General features: G+C 39.3%; 1 protein-coding gene across 1 annotated transcript in view; it reads left to right on the top strand.

The window, feature by feature from the left end:
* Positions 1 to 17,239, top strand: part of LOC134078306 (titin-like) — a 143,195-nt gene that overhangs the window by 25,036 nt on the left and 100,920 nt on the right. Inside the window, 2 exon segments of the mRNA XM_062534132.1 lie at positions 2,136 to 2,414; positions 16,895 to 17,185. Coding sequence (XP_062390116.1) covers positions 2,136 to 2,414; positions 16,895 to 17,185 — 570 coding nt within the window.

Here is a 17,239-nt window from a genome sequence, read left to right as displayed (position 1 = left end):
TTAACCAAAGAGGCTATACTTACACTGGATAAACCAGAGGAGCACTCTGCAAGGCAAAGGCAAGAAAAAGCTCAGATACGTGCCGTAAACATAGAAGAAAAAAGGGAGCTTACAGCAGATTACATCAAAGATCTTGATGTGTCAGTTGCAGGCATTAAGTCTAATTATAAAAAAGAACCCAAACCTCAAAATATTCTCCAAGTAATTTCAGAGCCTTTGGTGCTCCCGAAAGAAACACCATTTGCCTGTGACATTGACCAACAGAGAGCTTTAGGCCAAAAGGAAGATCGGTGGAATATAGTGCACATAACATCTATCTCAGACAGACCAGTTCTTGAGGAGGGCCACACCGACCATTTTAAGGCAGCAGAAAAAGTCACTTGTGAGATGGGAGTAGAGCCCAAGATGCCAACACAACCTTTACACATAGAAGAAAAGGCTGTTTCCACAGAGAGCAGTGTTGCACTGGAGTCTGCAGAGCAGGATTTTGCTGTTCATATTCAAGAAGGACAGTCAGTGAGACAGTCAGTATTAATGGAGGAGAAGCATGTTATGATCGGGGAAATATCCAAGAACACCACAGAGTTTGAATCAACAAAAGTTCATGCTACTACACAGCCCAAAAGACCCCAGTTTCTCTCTGAGTCCAGAGATAGCAAGACTCTCCCCAAGGAACTGACATTTATCATTCCTGCACCCAAACCTCATAGCCTAGATATTTGCTATCAATTAAAGGCTGCCCTTCAGTCGGCAGTGGCTCGCGACCAACAGCTTATTTTGGCTGACGTTGTGAAGAAACTTGATGTTGTAGAAGTTAAAGAGCCCATAATACGCAAAGAGCCTAAATTCACCATGTTCACCTATCTCATCACTACCACAAGCACACCCATTGATATATGTTTTGCGTTTGAGGGTGACTACCCTCAGACCGCAGATCTGAAGAGTGAACTTCAGGCAGCATTTTATTCTATAGTTTATCAAGAACACCAGGTTCTGACCACTGCACATCCTGGGACCTTGGAAACTGACAGACCCCAAAGGTTACAGGTCAAGAGTGCTTCCAGGAAGGAGATGCTTACATCTGTGGTTGGGACGGTGCAGACTGCAGAGAGTGTCTCTGGTATCAAATCAGCAAGAATGCAGTCAGCTGCGGTGAAGACAGAAGCTAAATCTTCCTTTGAAACTATTGTAGCTCAGGAACAGCCTTTGGTACAGGAAGCCATGCAGATTTCTAAACCGGAAATCAGATCAATGACAGTAAATGGCAGTGAGAGAGATGTAGGTGCTGCAGACATAACTACAACTGTACCATGTGCACCTATACCCATTGAGCAACCTGCAGATGTTTTTGTACACAGAGAGTTGAGAGAGGAATTTCTCTCTGAAGAAATTACAATAACTAAAACAGTAGAGCACATTGCAAATTACCCTATCATTGAAAAAGCACTGAATGACATGTCTGTAGAGGAGGGCAGTAAAGTTAAATTTTCAGTGACTATAAAATGTGTTAAGAATGTAAACTGGCTCTTCAATGGAAAATTGGTTAAATCTGGCATCGAGTTCAAATGTTCCAAATCCCGAGACACATACATGTTAGTAATCGACAAAGTTAAGGAGGAGCATCAAGGAGAATATGTCTGTGAGGCCGAGAATGAAGCTGGAAAGACCTCCACATCCTCAAGGCTCACAGTTATATCAAGAGGTTGGATTATGGAGATGTTTTAATATCACAGTTCCTCAAGGTTTTACTTTAACCTTTGGGGTTTACCATTAGATCATCACTAATTCATGGATGAAAACCCATATCACCTTCACATTCCTACTCTCTTGGTTTCATATAATTTTTCCCACTATTTCTCTTCACTGTCAGGTGTTCATCACTCCTAGATTTCACTCTTCACCACTTCTCTAAATCACTTTGTTTCACTCATCAATTTTTAGCATGCTTTGAGGTTTCATATAATTTCATTACTCTTCATCCACTTCATTTTCTTCCTTCCCTCACAATAACAGTTCTTTTCACAGTCACCCTGGATTACTAGAGTGTGTATTCATCCGTTTCCCAGTTAAGTCAAGATATGATCTTTCCATTACAGCCTGGGTAACTTTGCTTTTTCTCTTCTTCCACAAAACAGTGCCACCTGTTTTCAGGCGCAAGATCCAACCCCTGGAGATCAATGTTGGTGAAAAGGCCAAGTTTGACTGTGACATTGAAGATGCTCCAGATGTCAACTTCAAATGGTTCAAGTCTGGCACAGAGATTCGTCAGGGGGAGAAGTACAGGATCATCAGCGCTCAACTCAAGTCCTCACTGGAAGTCATGAAGACCTCCAATGCTGACAGCGGTGAATTTACCTGCAAAGCCACAAACCCGAGCGGCAGTGACAGATGTTCAGCTTACCTCACTGTGTCTGGTAAGTTAAGTGTTTATTTTCTGTCGCAAGCCGCCGTGCTTGCAGGCCGTGGATACTGGATAGTCCAGCTTTGTTGCCAGTTCTGTTCATGTTGCCGTTTTGGGAGTGTGTGTATGTGCATTTCTTTAATGTCTTTGTGAGGCATCTCACAGGTTTATTTGAATGGGTTTACTCTGAACTTTCCATCCGAATCAAATGTTAATGGGAAATGGAATTATTTTCACAGAAAGGATTTACAAATACAATTTATTGTCTTATGCTTTGATCTTTTGTAGAACTCCTACCACCAACTTTTCTTACTAAGCCTGATCCTATGACCGTCTTTGTTGGGAAACGAGCACAGATTCAACTCTTAGTTACAGGAACTTCACCTATGGATGTTGTCTGGCTCAAAAACAGCGCTGCTATCTCAGAGAGCACCAACTACAGAATATTTTATGAAAAGAACAAACATTCTCTTGAAATCTTAAGACTTAGGCAAACTGACAGTGGTGTGTATGTGTGCAAAGCTTCAAACACCATCGGTACATCTATATGCACTACGGAAGTAACAGTCATTGACAAACCAAATTTTGTGAAAACTTTTGACTCGGTTTATGTAGCTGTGGGTAAGCCACTGCATCTTGAGAGTCAGGTTGATGAAGACGTAGGTTTGGCTATTACCTGGACTAAGGATGACAAGAGGCTTCACAACACTGTGGACTGTAAACTCTCTTTTGAAGACAAGATGGCCAGTCTTGACATTCTTCAGGCTAACCTCAAAGACACTGGAAAATATCTTTGTACAGCAACAAATGATGCTGGAAGCACAGAATACTCTTGCGTGGTAATGGTCCAAGGTAAGTGCATTTCCGTGCCCGGCATGCTATTTTACTACTGTGTAAAATGTCAAAGAGGTGGTATTTTTCAAGAGCAAACTGTACTGCTGTACAACACACAACAACATTGTGCCAAAGGACAATGTTTAAGTGGGTATACAGGTAATAAATTCTGATGTACTTTATACAGCACTTCTCAGTTGCTGTACATGGCATGGCATGAATTATGTTGGTTGGTTGGTTGATTGTTTGAAGGAAGACAGTGTCAATGGTTTCAGCTAGGCTATATTCTGACATAGAGTACATGGATGTAAACGGATGCTATGACAATGGTTTATCAAAATAGCAAATGAGTTTCATTAGCTGAAGGGTGAGGATTTTGAAAAGCAGCTGGGCAGATTTGCTGGGGTGAATTTTGTCAGAGGTTAGATGGTATGTTTTATGTGATTTAAAATGATTAGCCCAGGTCTTACAGGCATTTCATATCAGTTGTGTTATCCAAATCATGTTTAAGTCAAGTCATGTGTAAGCCATACAACAAAGAAAATAATTATTTGTAACTTCAATGAGTTTGATTTCAGATACTCTGGTTTAATGTATTTATTGGTTCTGGGTAGTATCTGTGTGCTGTTACTGTAGACTACAAGAGACATAAAATATTCTGACTATAGTTTGGTAGTGAACAGAATAATACCTATAACTCAACATTCAAATTATATTTTCAAAAAGTTGTTACTTGATAGTGTACTTGTGCTTTACTGAGGGGTATATTGTTTTTGAGATTTAGCTTGACTTTTAGATATAGTTTGGAGCATTCCAGATTGTGTGTGTCTGTTGTGCGTTGTTAGTTAGATTTGGATAATGCTATCTAGACTATGATGCTATTGAATAAAGAGAAGTATTGTTACTCATAGGACAACATAAACTTTGCATCAAAGTCATCAGTCTTGATGGATATGGACAGAAGTGCATGATATAAAAAAAACATTCTGGATGATGTTTTTGCTAAATAACAAAAAAGGTGACAATGCAATACATCTTGGTTATTGAGTGAATAATGTTGATCGTGCACTCCTTTTTGCAGTTCTAAAATGTTGTCTATACTATGACCTGAGAGTATATCTCACATTCTTGATTTTCAGAACCACCCCAGTTCATAATGAAACTGCCAAGCACACAATTTCTTAAGCTCCATGAGCCACTGCGTCTTGAATGCAAAGTCAGTGGCACACCCTCTTTGAGGATCAACTGGTACAAATATAACAACAAGATTGATTCTGGACACTACAGCACATCATTCGTTGACTCAATAGCAGTCCTCGAATCGAAGACCACTGGATTTGAAGATAGTGGAGTCTTTACTTGTGAAGTACAGAATGATGCAGGAACTTCTGGTTGTAGCAGCAACGTTGTTGTCAAAGGTCAGAGATGATTGTGAATGTTTTGACATCCAACTTGGTTTGGATGGTGTCACAGGACTTTGACATTTCAAATCCTGGATGTTATATCTCTACATAAGGAATGAATCCCTTCATACTGGATGTCTTGCGTTAAGCTGATGTTTGAATTTAGCATTTATGCTCATTATGATGTTGAGTCTGTTGTGCTGAACTGGCATCTGAGGTGCAGTTTTGTCATTTTGAATGCAGCATGAGATCAACATCCTTTAGTCATGCAACTTTTAAAGGTGTTTTTCATTTGAGCCTGCATGGAGCACATGGTATACATATCATGATGTTTCTTCATGTAACATATGCAGTATGCATATGTTCTCACTTGCCTTGTTTTATAGTGGATTGTTAGCAATCCAACTACATATTGTGCCTGCAAGATATTGGCAAGATCTATGGTGCATCTCACTGATTTTTTCTTATTATTTTTAGAGCCTCCATCAGTTCTTCATGCTCCTAAACCAGTTGAAGGCATTGAAGGAAAAGATGTCAGTTTTAATTGTGAATTTAATGGCACAGGACCTTTTGAGATAACTTGGTTTAAAGATAATACAAAACTGACTGAGAGCAAACGGTATATAATGGCAAATAAGGAAAACTCAGTCACTCTTTACATTCTTGGATTGGAGAAATCTGATGTTGGTGAATATGTTTGTAAAGCAAACAACCAAGTAGGTACTGCCAAATGCAGTGTCTTGGTCACTCTAAGAGGTTAGTCAGATTGGAACATTTTACCATTTTACATATCAAGTCTCACATCTGGGATACTTAATCTCCCCCTCTGTGTTTCTTGCATTATAGACCCTCCTTACTTTGTTAAAAAACTGACAGATGTTACAGCCAAACACAGTGAAGAAATAACTCTGAAGGCTACAGTTAGAGGTTCCCAGCCAATGACTGTTTCTTGGATAAAAGACAAAGATCACATTCTCAGAGATGGTGACAACTTCAAGATGTCCTTTGAGAACAATCAGGTTGCCCTCAAAATCTTAAAGGCTCACTCTCCCACATCTGGGCAATACACCTGCCATCTCAAAAATGATGCTGGTTCTGCAGAAAGTTTTTCAACAGTTACCGTGCTGGGTTCGTTGAAATCTTCTCATCTTTTATTTACTTACTCTTGGGGTATTGCGGAATGTTACAAATTACAGACCGTGTTCCCATCTAATTTACAGAACCTGCTGCCATTTTGGACAGACCAGAATCGTTCAGTGTAACTGCTGGTGAGACAGCAACATTAGAATGCACTGTAACTGGAACGCCAGAGCTGATAGCGAAATGGTTCAAAGATGGAGTGGAGCTGTCATCTGGCAAAAAATACAAAATAACCTTCTCAAGGATGATCTCAAGTCTTAAGGTTTTTTCAACAAATAGCAATGACACTGGAGAGTACACGTTTGAGGTGAAAAACAGTGTTGGCAGAGCTGTTAGCAAAGTTCACCTGACTGTTCTTGGTTAGTACATTTTTTTACCTTCTAAAGAATATTTCCTCAATGAACACTTGTTTGCACAGTTGCAAGTAGCTATACTGATACTCTACACCCAGTTAAGATTAAGTGTGATACTTATCCTTACAGACAAAATGATTGCACCAACCTTTACCCGGAAATTGAGAGACTCCTATGCCATTGTGGGTAAATCCATGGAAATAAACTGTAAAGTTGCCGGCACTTCACCGATAAAAATCTCTTGGTATCACAATGGAATGGAAATCAGAGGTGGACAACAAAACTATCAGATCGAAAATGTTGATAACACGTGCACTCTAAAACTCGTTAAATTGAGTTTGTCAGATGATGGAATATACAAATGCTGTACTGTAAACTCAGCAGGAGCCAGTGAGACCAGTGCCTCTTTGACTGTAAAAGGTCAGTGGTGTGGGCCAGGTTAGGTATCAAGATATTTGTCTTTTTCACAATGAGACATTTACATCAGATTTTGTTTTATGTGCAGAATCCCCAACATTTGTGGTGACACCACAACACCAGGAAGCACTGCCATGCTCAAATGTGACGTTTTCAGCCACAGTTCATGGAAGTGTCCCACTGAGATTGAAATGGTTCAAGGAAAATAGACAGCTACTACCAGGGAAGAGCTGTGAAATATCTTTAAAAGAGAATATAGCAATGTTAAAATTGCACACAATTGACAAGTCTCATGCTGGGGAATACTTATGCCAGATCAGTAATGATGTGGGAGAGGAAAGTTTCAAGGTTACCTTGACGGTGAAAGGTCAGTTTACATACAAATTCCTCATGTAGTCATATTTGCAAAACTGCAGTTTAAGTTTAATGAGATTTTTGTCTTCTTCTTAGAACCTGCTTGTTTTGTGAAAAGACTGAAGGACATTTCTATTGAAATGGGAAAGCGTTTGATTCTCGATTGCACCTTTGTTGGAAGCCCAAAAATGTTTGTTACATGGATGAAGGATGGCAAGCAGATAAACGCTTCCTACAGATACAATACAAAAGTGACAGGAAGCTCATGTATCTTAGAATGCCTCTTTGAAAGCAACCATGAGACTTCAGGGACTTACTCTTGTGAAATCAGCAATGGTGCCGCAACTGATGTCTGTCATTCTCAAATCACTGTGCTAGGTTTGTGCGATTCCTATGACATTTTTACAGTTCAATAATATATGACATACCGTTGAGATATCATCATAATCATCATACCTTTTTTACTCTGTAGAACCACCATATTTCATTCAAACATTGGCACCAAAGGATGTCAAAGAAGGAGATGCTGTTTGCATTAGTTGTCACATTGGAGGTACACAAGAAGTACAAGTATCCTGGTTTAAAGGGAATAGCAAAGTGCATGCCTCTGCCACATGCAAAATGGAGTTCTCCAGTGCCATTGCCTATTTGAAAATATCAAAAACAACAAAATCTGACACCAGCGAATATACATGCACAGCTGAAAACCGCATAGGATCAGCATCTTGTACCTGCTATTTAAATGTTAAAGGTGATTCTCATTTCTCTTTGCTCTTTTTTTATCTTAAAAGAGATTCTTGAAATACTTGTATGAGAGACTATTCATGCACTGTGTTTACTACAAATCGAATGTCATCAAGAATAATCTTGTTTCTTATAGACCCACCACAGTTTGTGACAAAGATGAAAGACCTTTGCATTCCTATGGGGAAAACACTGAGACTTGAGTGCACATTCACGGGAGCTCCCAAGATGTTCGCTACTTGGTATAAGGATGGCAGACAGCTCTATGGCTCTGACAAATACAGAACAAAGGTCACCAAGAACATGTGCATCTTGGAATGTCTTCATGAAAGCAGCAAAGAAACCAGTGGGAAATATTCTTGTGAAATTAATAACTCTTGCGGAACAGACATTTGCTTTGCTCAAGTCACTGTCTTGGAATTAGAGAATGGAGATAAAGAGATTCCTCATGGTAATTCTTATGATGATCGCTATCAATATCCTCTCATCACCTCTAGAGGTTTCTATGTATCAGAAAATGTTCAATGTCATTTTACTGTCTCTTCATTTTCAATTAATGAAGCATATGCCGCAACCAAATAGCAAATCTCAGCAATTCTTATTCTTGAAGAAAATTAAAGGAGACAATTCTTGGAGACATTTTGGTCTAGACCAGTAATTGCATCACTGCAATGAAGTACTGATTACTATGTCCGAGTCTAAGCCATCTTCATATTATTTCAGCTGAATATCTGATGTATACTTTATTGGTTATTATTCTTTTTAGCACCTGGACCCTCAAGGCCTGCTCGCTTTGTGATGAAGATGGGAGATGTTTCTATTCCAATGTGCAATAAATTGAGATTGGAATGCAAATTCACTGGATCTCCTAAGCTGTTCGTCACTTGGTACAAAGATGGCAAACAGCTCTACGCTTCATACAGATACAACACAAAGCTCATTGGGAACACCTGCATCTTGGAATGTCTTCATGAGTGCAACAAAGACACTCCTGGAAAGTACTCCTGTGAAGTTCACAATGCCTCTGGCAGCGACATCTGCCATGCTCAAGTCAGCGTAATAACAGGTTTGTATACCACTCATCAAAAGTGAGGTACCTCTCGATAATTCTTTATCTAATTGAACGTTGTCTTACTTGAGTCATCTACTGCTTTTGATGACCCCATATCAGGTCTATTGTAAGGATACATTTTACATGTAATGGATACTTGTTTGGAATCATATTTTTTTCCAATTTACTGGATTATCTAAATGGGCTCCTTATGAATTTAAAGGATCTTGCTGAAAAATAATTCAAACAAAACTATTGTTCCTCTTAGAACCTGCTCGTTTTGTGACAAAACTGAAGGACATCTCCATCCCTATGAGACAGAAATTGCAACTTGAATGCACCTTTAAAGGAGCTCCAAAAATGTTTGTCACTTGGTACAAAAATGGAAAGCAGCTCTACGCCTCATACAGATATAACACAAAAGTAACAGGAAACTCTTGCTCTGTGGAATGTCTTCATGAGTGCAACAAAGATACTCCTGGAGTATATGCCTGCGAAGTCAGCAACGCTTATGGAACGGAGATCTGCTATGCTAATGTCTCTGTGATAACAGGTCAGTGTAACGTTGTGAGTTTCCGGAATGAGAAGGTTTTTGTTGGGATTTCTTGAGACAATGAGAATGTTTGAGCATATCTTAACACCACAGTAGTCACAACAATTGGTATGAAAAATGCATGGGTGCATGGAGCTCATTTTTCGGATTCTGACTGCAAAACCATTTTTGCATGCGTTATTGGATCATGTCTATAGCCAATGGAAAAGTTCCACTCCCTCTTTACCAAGTTACCATCAAGACAATATAGTACACCCCAATTAATGTAGTCACCAAGAAAAGCATGGACGCATGGAGGATATTCTTGTAAATACGGAGCACTTTGGTGTACTGTTAAAGTTAAAGTCAAGATCTTAAAAATGGCATGCCTCACTGGATCCTCCCTATAAGAATCTCTTATTCTCCCTTATTGATTAACTAAAAAAAAGATGTTTCTTTTTCTCAGAGCCTGCACGCTTTGTGAAGAAGCTGAAGGACTTCTCCATTGCTTTGGGCAAGAAATTGACACTTGAATGTGAATTTAAGGGAGCCCCTAAAATGTTTGTCACTTGGTATAAGGATGGCAAACAGCTGTATGCCTCTTATAGATACAATACAAAGGTTACAGCTAATACCTGCATCTTGGAAGCTCTTCATGACACCAAACCAGATACGGCAGGCAGATACTCATGTGAAGTCAGCAATTCCTATGGATCTGATATGTGCCATGCTCAGGTTTCTGTAGCAACAGGTTAGTATAGCCTTTTGTTGTGAAGGGAAAAAAAATCCCCATAAGGTTACTCTGTTCTCATTTGTAACTATAATTGATATACCTTAGACAAGCATCCCGTAAACTATTTTTCGCAAACATTATCTTTCACAGAACCAGCACGTTTTGTGGCCAAGCTTAAGGACCATACTATCCCAATGAGCAAGAAATTGACACTGGAGTGTACATTTACTGGAGCCCCCAAAATGTTTGTGACTTGGTACAAGGAAGGAAAGCAAGTGTATGCTTCATACAGATACAACACAAAAGTCACAAAGAACTCATGCATCCTGGAATGTCTACATCCCTGTAACGAAGAAACAACTGGAATTTACTCTTGTGAAGTTAGCAATTCGCATGGAACTGATATCTGCCATGCTCAGATTATTGCCGTAACAGGTTCGTACATTATCCTCTGCATATCTGAAGTACTAGTCAATTCTAGGACCTCTTGTTCAAAAAAAGTTGGAGATAGAAGTTTTAGTCATTACCTCTATAATAATGCTAAAACATTTCTAAAACAAATTTATTTAGAATGTTCTTGTAGTTTGCCAGACCTCTTTGAGAACTTTATAATACACAACCCAGTTTGTCTGTGAATTGGAGGCCTTCATAGCACTGGGTCTTAGGCCAGTTTTAATCTCTTCATATTTTCCTCTCAGAACCTCCTGAATTTGTCACTAAGATGAAGGATCTATCTGTTCCAATGAACAAGAAATTAAGACTTCAGTGCACCTTCAAGGGAGCTCCGAAAATGTGTGTCACGTGGTATAAGGATGGCAAACAAGTCAGTGCGTCCGATAGATATAATATAAAGGTCACACAGAACTCCTGCGTTCTGGAAGGCCTTCATGAGGCCAACACTGAAACTACTGGCAGATACTCCTGTGAAATCACCAATAAGTATGGATCTGATACATGCTTTGCTCAAGTCACTGCAGTGACAGGTCAGTTTCAGGAAGTATTATTTCAGATACTCTACTACTCTTCCCAACACTTAAAAGATTCACACACTATTGAGTAAGATGGCAATGTTAAATTGAAATGTAATTAAACAAACAAAAATCTTCTCTCAGACCCTCCACACTTTGTGACGAAGCTGAAGGACCTTTCCATCCCATCGAGCCAGAAACTGAGACTTGAGTGCACTTTCACTGGGGCTCCCACTATCTCTGTCACTTGGTACAGGAATGATAAGCAGATCTCTGCCTCAGACAGATACAACACCAAATTGACTGGAAACTCATGTTTCTTGGAGAGTTTGCAGAAACTCAGCAAAGATACCACTGGAAAATACTCCTGCAAAATAGCAAACAAGTTTGGATCTGATATATGCCATTCTCAAGTTACAACAGTGACAGGTTTGTATGCCTTCCAGACCCTAGGATATTGATCAGAGTCCAGCACAGTAATACTACATTATATCCATCATATCATCTTTAAAGTCCTTGTGAGAAATGTAAAATGCATATTCATACATAGATTTATTTCAGTTCATTTGATTGAAGCCTTATAAAGCATATTAACTCTTAAATAATTCAAAACATTTAACCTTTTGCTCAGATGCTCCTCGTTTTATCAAGAAGCTGGCCAACATTCAGGTCTATATTGGAGAAAAAATGACCCTGGAATGTACTTTCACTGGAGCCCCTAAAATGTTTGTCACTTGGTATAAGGATGGAAAGCAACTCTATGCCTCTTACCGACACAATACGAAACTAATTGGTAATTCATGCATTGTGGAGTGCCTTCATGGAAGTAACGCAGAAACTGCTGGAAGATACTCATGCGAAATAAGCAATTCTCATGGAACAGATGTCTGCCATGCTGATGTCACTGTTGGAACAGGTTCGTTCAGTACTTTGAAGTAGATTTGTTGGAAAATTATTTATGGATGCTCTTTTCCATAAAGTTCTTTGTATAGTCAAATTGTGTAAGCTAAGTTTTGGAAATCAAGCAGTATTTCAGTCAAGTTCATTTCACTATATTGTCAGAATAAGTGATATAGCTTGCCTTTATTGTAGCAGTTAACCTCTTTATGTATATAAACATGGATCTTTGGACTACTTAATGAATTACATTGTTATTCTCAGATGCTCCACACTTTGCGAAGAAGTTGACGGACATGACCCTTCCAATGAGCAAAAAGTTAAGACTAGAATGTGCATTTACGGGAGCCCAGAAAATGTTTGTCACCTGGTATAAGGATGGCAAACAGGTCTATGCTTCTTATAGATACAACACCAAAACCACCAACAATTCCTGTATATTGGAATGCCTGCATAATGTAAACGAAAAAACAACTGGGAAATATTCCTGTGAACTTAGCAATTCTTTTGGAACAGCTATTTGCCATGCCCAGATCACAGCAGAACCAGGTTTGTTTAATTATCTTTCTTGATGTATTTTAAATACTTCCTCAGGATAGCAAACAGTGAGATAAAATCATTATGCTCTTATTTCTCTCAGCACGCGCTCGCTTTGTGAAGAGGCTTCAGAATCTCTCAGTCCCAATGAGCCAGAAATTGAGACTTGAGTGTACTTTTACGGGAGCCCCCAAGATGTTTGTCACTTGGTACAAGGATGGCAAACAGCTCTATGCCTCATACAGATACAATACACGGGTCTTTGAGAACTCATGTGTTATGGAATGCTTGCATGAGTGCAACAAGGAGACTGCAGGAAGGTACTCCTGTGAAATCACAAATCCCTATGGAACAGACATCTGTCACGCTCAGGTCATCCCAGTTACAGGTATATACTCGGTGGAAAATATTTCTTCTAATACAATCTTAGAATTGTTTTATACCTTGTATAGTTATATTGGTTATAGTCATCAGTGATAACTATGCTAAAAAACAGATCTTTCTTGGAAATGTAACTTGAAACTTTTGGAGAATACTTTCATCTGAGATAACTTGGCAATATCATTATTCTTAGAACCTGCTCGCTTTGTCAAGAAGCTGAAGGATGTTAGCTTCCCTCTGAGTAAGAACCTCAGACTGGAGTGCACATTTAAGGGAGCACCAAAGATGTTTGTCACATGGTATAAGGATGGGAAGCAGTTGTATGCCTCCTACAGATATAACACAAAGGTCATTGGAAACACATGTGTTGTGGAGTGTCTTCATGAATGTAACAAGGACACTCCTGGAAGGTACTCCTGTGAAGTGACCAATTCTTATGGAAGTGACATCTGTCATGCCCAGGTTACTACAGTGACAGGTGTGTAACTTGTCTGTTGTCTTGCGGAATGACAAAGACTGCACGTCAAGTGATTAGTGGACCTGAAGATGCATGATTGTTTTGTGGCTAGTTGTCTTAAATACCTGATTGTTGATTGTCCCCGTGTCTTGCCTGAAGTGACAGTTCAGTGCGATACAAGTGAAGATGTTGGTTGGTTGGTTGATTGTTTCAAATGCCTGACTGTTGATTGTCGATTGTTTTGTTTGTGTGTCTTGCCTGAAATTGCTGTTCTATACGATACAAGCGAAGAAGTTGGTTGGTTGTTTTAATTTAATTGTTGGTTGTGTTAATATGTCCTGCCTGAACGGATGGTTCGATGTGATTCAAGAAGTTAACGATACAATATGCTACTAGTTAAGAAGCCTGCATCACTTGCATATGGTGTTCTACCCTTTTCCCATGACAACTTTGCATGATTATTCGGATATTTGGAGTCCTGCTCTTCAATGCACGTGAATGGAAGGAACGTCACAAAGTCTTAATTACTCCAACTATTCTTTCCTCTTAGAACCTGCTCGGTTTGTGACAAGAATGAAGGACCAAACCATCCCAATGAGCAAAAAACTGAGATTGGAGTGTACATTCACTGGAGCTCCAAAACTGTTTGTCACTTGGTACAAGGAGGGCAAGCAAGTTTATGCTTCATATAGATATAACACAAAAGTCATTGGAAAGACCTGTGTTCTTGAGTGCTTACACGAGTCCAACAAAGACACTACTGGAAGGTACTCCTGTGAGGTTTACAATGCATATGGAAGTGACATCTGCTATGCCCAAGTCACGGCAGTCACTGGTTAGTAAATCTAGTCAAGGATTACTGTTCTTATTACTTATGAGTTATTAGATCAGTCACACATGGATTTAATACTGTATGTTAGTATTCCAATAGTATTTCAATTCGGAATGACCCAGACTTTTCAATTTACATAGTTAGTTAATCTATTCATTGTGTTCTCCCCCATAGAACCGGCTCGTCTTGTGACAAAACTGCAGAACCTCACCATCCCAATGACACAAAAGCTGAGGCTGCACTGTACATTCACAGGAGCACCAAAGATGTTTGTCACTTGGTATAAGGATGGCAAACAGCTTTATGCTTCTTACAGATACAACACCAAAGTCACTAAGAACTCTTGCATCTTGGAATGCCTTCATGAATGCAACAAAGAAACCAATGGAAGATACGCTTGTGAAGTTAGCAATGCCTATGGCACAGATATCTGTCATGCACAGATCACAACAGTGACAGGTTGGTTTGCCAAAGCGTTGCCAAGCATTTGGAGTTATATCAGTCAGATATTTACAGTAGATAAGATCAGAATGTGCTGCAAGGATCTTTATTGTTCTTGTTTACACTTCAAATATCATTTTAGACTTGCTACTGATTATTTTTCCAGATACCAATTTTTAAGAGATACCTCAGAATCATTAAGTCTTTCCAGATTAAATATTTTCTATTAGTTTCAGAAATTCAAAGACTCATTACTCAATGCCACACTGCTTTTTTGCTGTAGAACCTGCTCGCTTTGTGAAGAAACTGCAGAATGTTGGTGTTCCAGTGAGCCAGAATCTGAGACTTGAGTGCACTTTCACGGGAGTTCCTAAGATGTTTGTCACTTGGTACAAGGATGGCAAGCAGCTCTATGCTTCATACAGATACAACACAAAGATCGTTGGAAACTCTTGTATCATGGAAGCTCTGCACCCTTGCAACAATGAGACACCTGGAACTTACTCTTGTGAAGTTAGCAATTCTTACGGAACTGACATCTGTCATGCTGAGGTCAACGTAGCATCAGGTTAGTGTCATACAGGATTGCGTCACGCATGATGGCATGATGAACAGTTTGACCCCACAGAGCTATAGCAATTTCAATAGTAATGTCATGGACAATATAAGGATTGGAATCTTAATGACAAGAGTTATTTCAAACTACAACAGTGCATACTTCTGTGCATAAATCAACTCGACATATATTTGTAACCTTCCTCTCTAATGTTGTTGCCTCAGATGCTCCTCAATTTGTGAAGACACTAACCAGCCACAGTTTGACAAGGCAACAAAAACTGCGTCTTGAGTGCACATTTACCGGAGCTGGAAAGATGTTTGTCACCTGGTATAAGGACGGCAAACAGGTCTATGGCTCTTACAGATACAACACAAAACTCATTGGCAACTCATGCATCTTGGAAGCTCTTCATGAGAGTAACAGTGAGACCACTGGACAGTACTCCTGTGAAATCAATAACTCCTATGGAAGTGATATCTGCTATGCTCAAATCAACTTTGGGACAGGTGTGTAATACTGCCTTTATATCGGGAATTTACTGGCATTTGGAAACTGCTGTCTATATTTGAATCAGAATTTCCTTGGCGAGCAATCTTTTGTACTTGAGATGGAGACAGAACATGTCTGTATAGCATTATAGTGCCAGTGTTGCTCTTATCTTTCTCTGATATTTACGTTTTGTGTAGGGTATATCAATGTAAATATAATATAGTCATAGACACAGAGTCAGTATAATGATCATTTAGCACTATATTAATCCTTGGTTGCATACACCATATATAATTAGTTAACTTGTCTGTGCAATGGTTGATTTTTCAGATGTGGCTAAGCCACCAACAACTAAAGGTTAGTGTCAGAATATTTGCCCTTGATATAAACAATAATTTGGTATTCTAAAAAAAACAAAAACTGCTATTTGTGAATGCTCATAGTTAACTTTTTTGTGAATTATGCAGATGTGAGGAAATCACCAGTGACTACAGGTCAGTATAAGTGCAGCATAAGAACAATTATTTATATTTGGTGGTAGGATGATAAAGAAAATGTTGAGTCATCATTCACACTTCTTGCTCAGATTCAGCAAAACTCTACTCATACTCAGTTGACATTGTGGTATTATGATTGATTTTCAGACAAGGCGAAGAAACCTGTGACTGCAGGTCAGTGTTTAAGTATTCTGACTACATATTTGAAATGAGTTCTCGGATATGATACGTTTCGTCTTCTTGTGGCTAGGCATTTGACTGTTGGATCTTCTCAAATGGAATCTTAGCTTGAAGATAAAGGATCTTTGAATAACGGATGGCAGACATTCTTTTGAATATTGTCACTCCAATACCAACGACAATGCCTTAGAACACATCCATATCATTTGATTATCAAAGAGATCCATTTAAAGAAAATCTTTGCTGAAAGGCTGATCATCTTGATGATTCAAATTATTAATCCTTCCCCATTTTCCTCTCATGGTCTTCAGTTCAACCAATAGACTCCAGATTTCCTCCTTTGTTTGATGTAAAACTTGAGCCCGTGGATATTTTACTGGGTGACAGAGTGGAATTAAAATGTCACATGACTGGATCTTTACCTATTAAAGTCACATGGTCAAAGGATAACAGAGAAATACGGGCAGGAGGAAATTACAGGATCTCCTGTATGGACAACACTGCACATCTTGTTATTTTGAAAGCCAGTCAATCAGACTTGGGGGTTTACTCTTGCCATGCTAGTAATGACACTGGAAAGGATGCTTGCTCGGCTGAAGTGTGTGTGAAAGGTATTTGACACGTTGTTGTTTGTGGTCGTCTACTAATTCTGCCCATAAAAATAAGCTAACATGTTCGTTTTCGATCTATTCAGAGCGCAAAATCCCACCAAGCTTTACCAAAAAGCCTGCAACTACTATTGATGAAACTGCGGGTAAATTGGTGAAGTTGGAAGCACGGCTGACTGGTTCATCACCCATTAATATCCGCTGGCGCAAAGACAACAAGGAAATCTCCAGCTCTGACAACGTTGACATCTCTTTCAAGAGCAACGTGGCCCTGCTGTGCATCAAGTCCTCTACTTGCTCAGACTCTGGCAGCTACATTTGTGAAGCCACTAATGAAGCTGGTACAACCTCCTGCCATGTGACAGTGAACATCACAGGTAGAGACCATTTATGTTGTGTGTGTGTGTGAGTGTGAGTGTGTGTGTGTGTCT

The sequence above is a fragment of the Sardina pilchardus genome, chromosome 4, assembly GCF_963854185.1.
Source record: "Sardina pilchardus chromosome 4, fSarPil1.1, whole genome shotgun sequence".
Classification (NCBI taxonomy): domain Eukaryota; kingdom Metazoa; phylum Chordata; class Actinopteri; order Clupeiformes; family Clupeidae; genus Sardina; species Sardina pilchardus.
The sequence above is the reverse complement of the archived record's forward strand: the minus strand, read 5'-3'. Positions and strand labels throughout refer to the sequence as shown.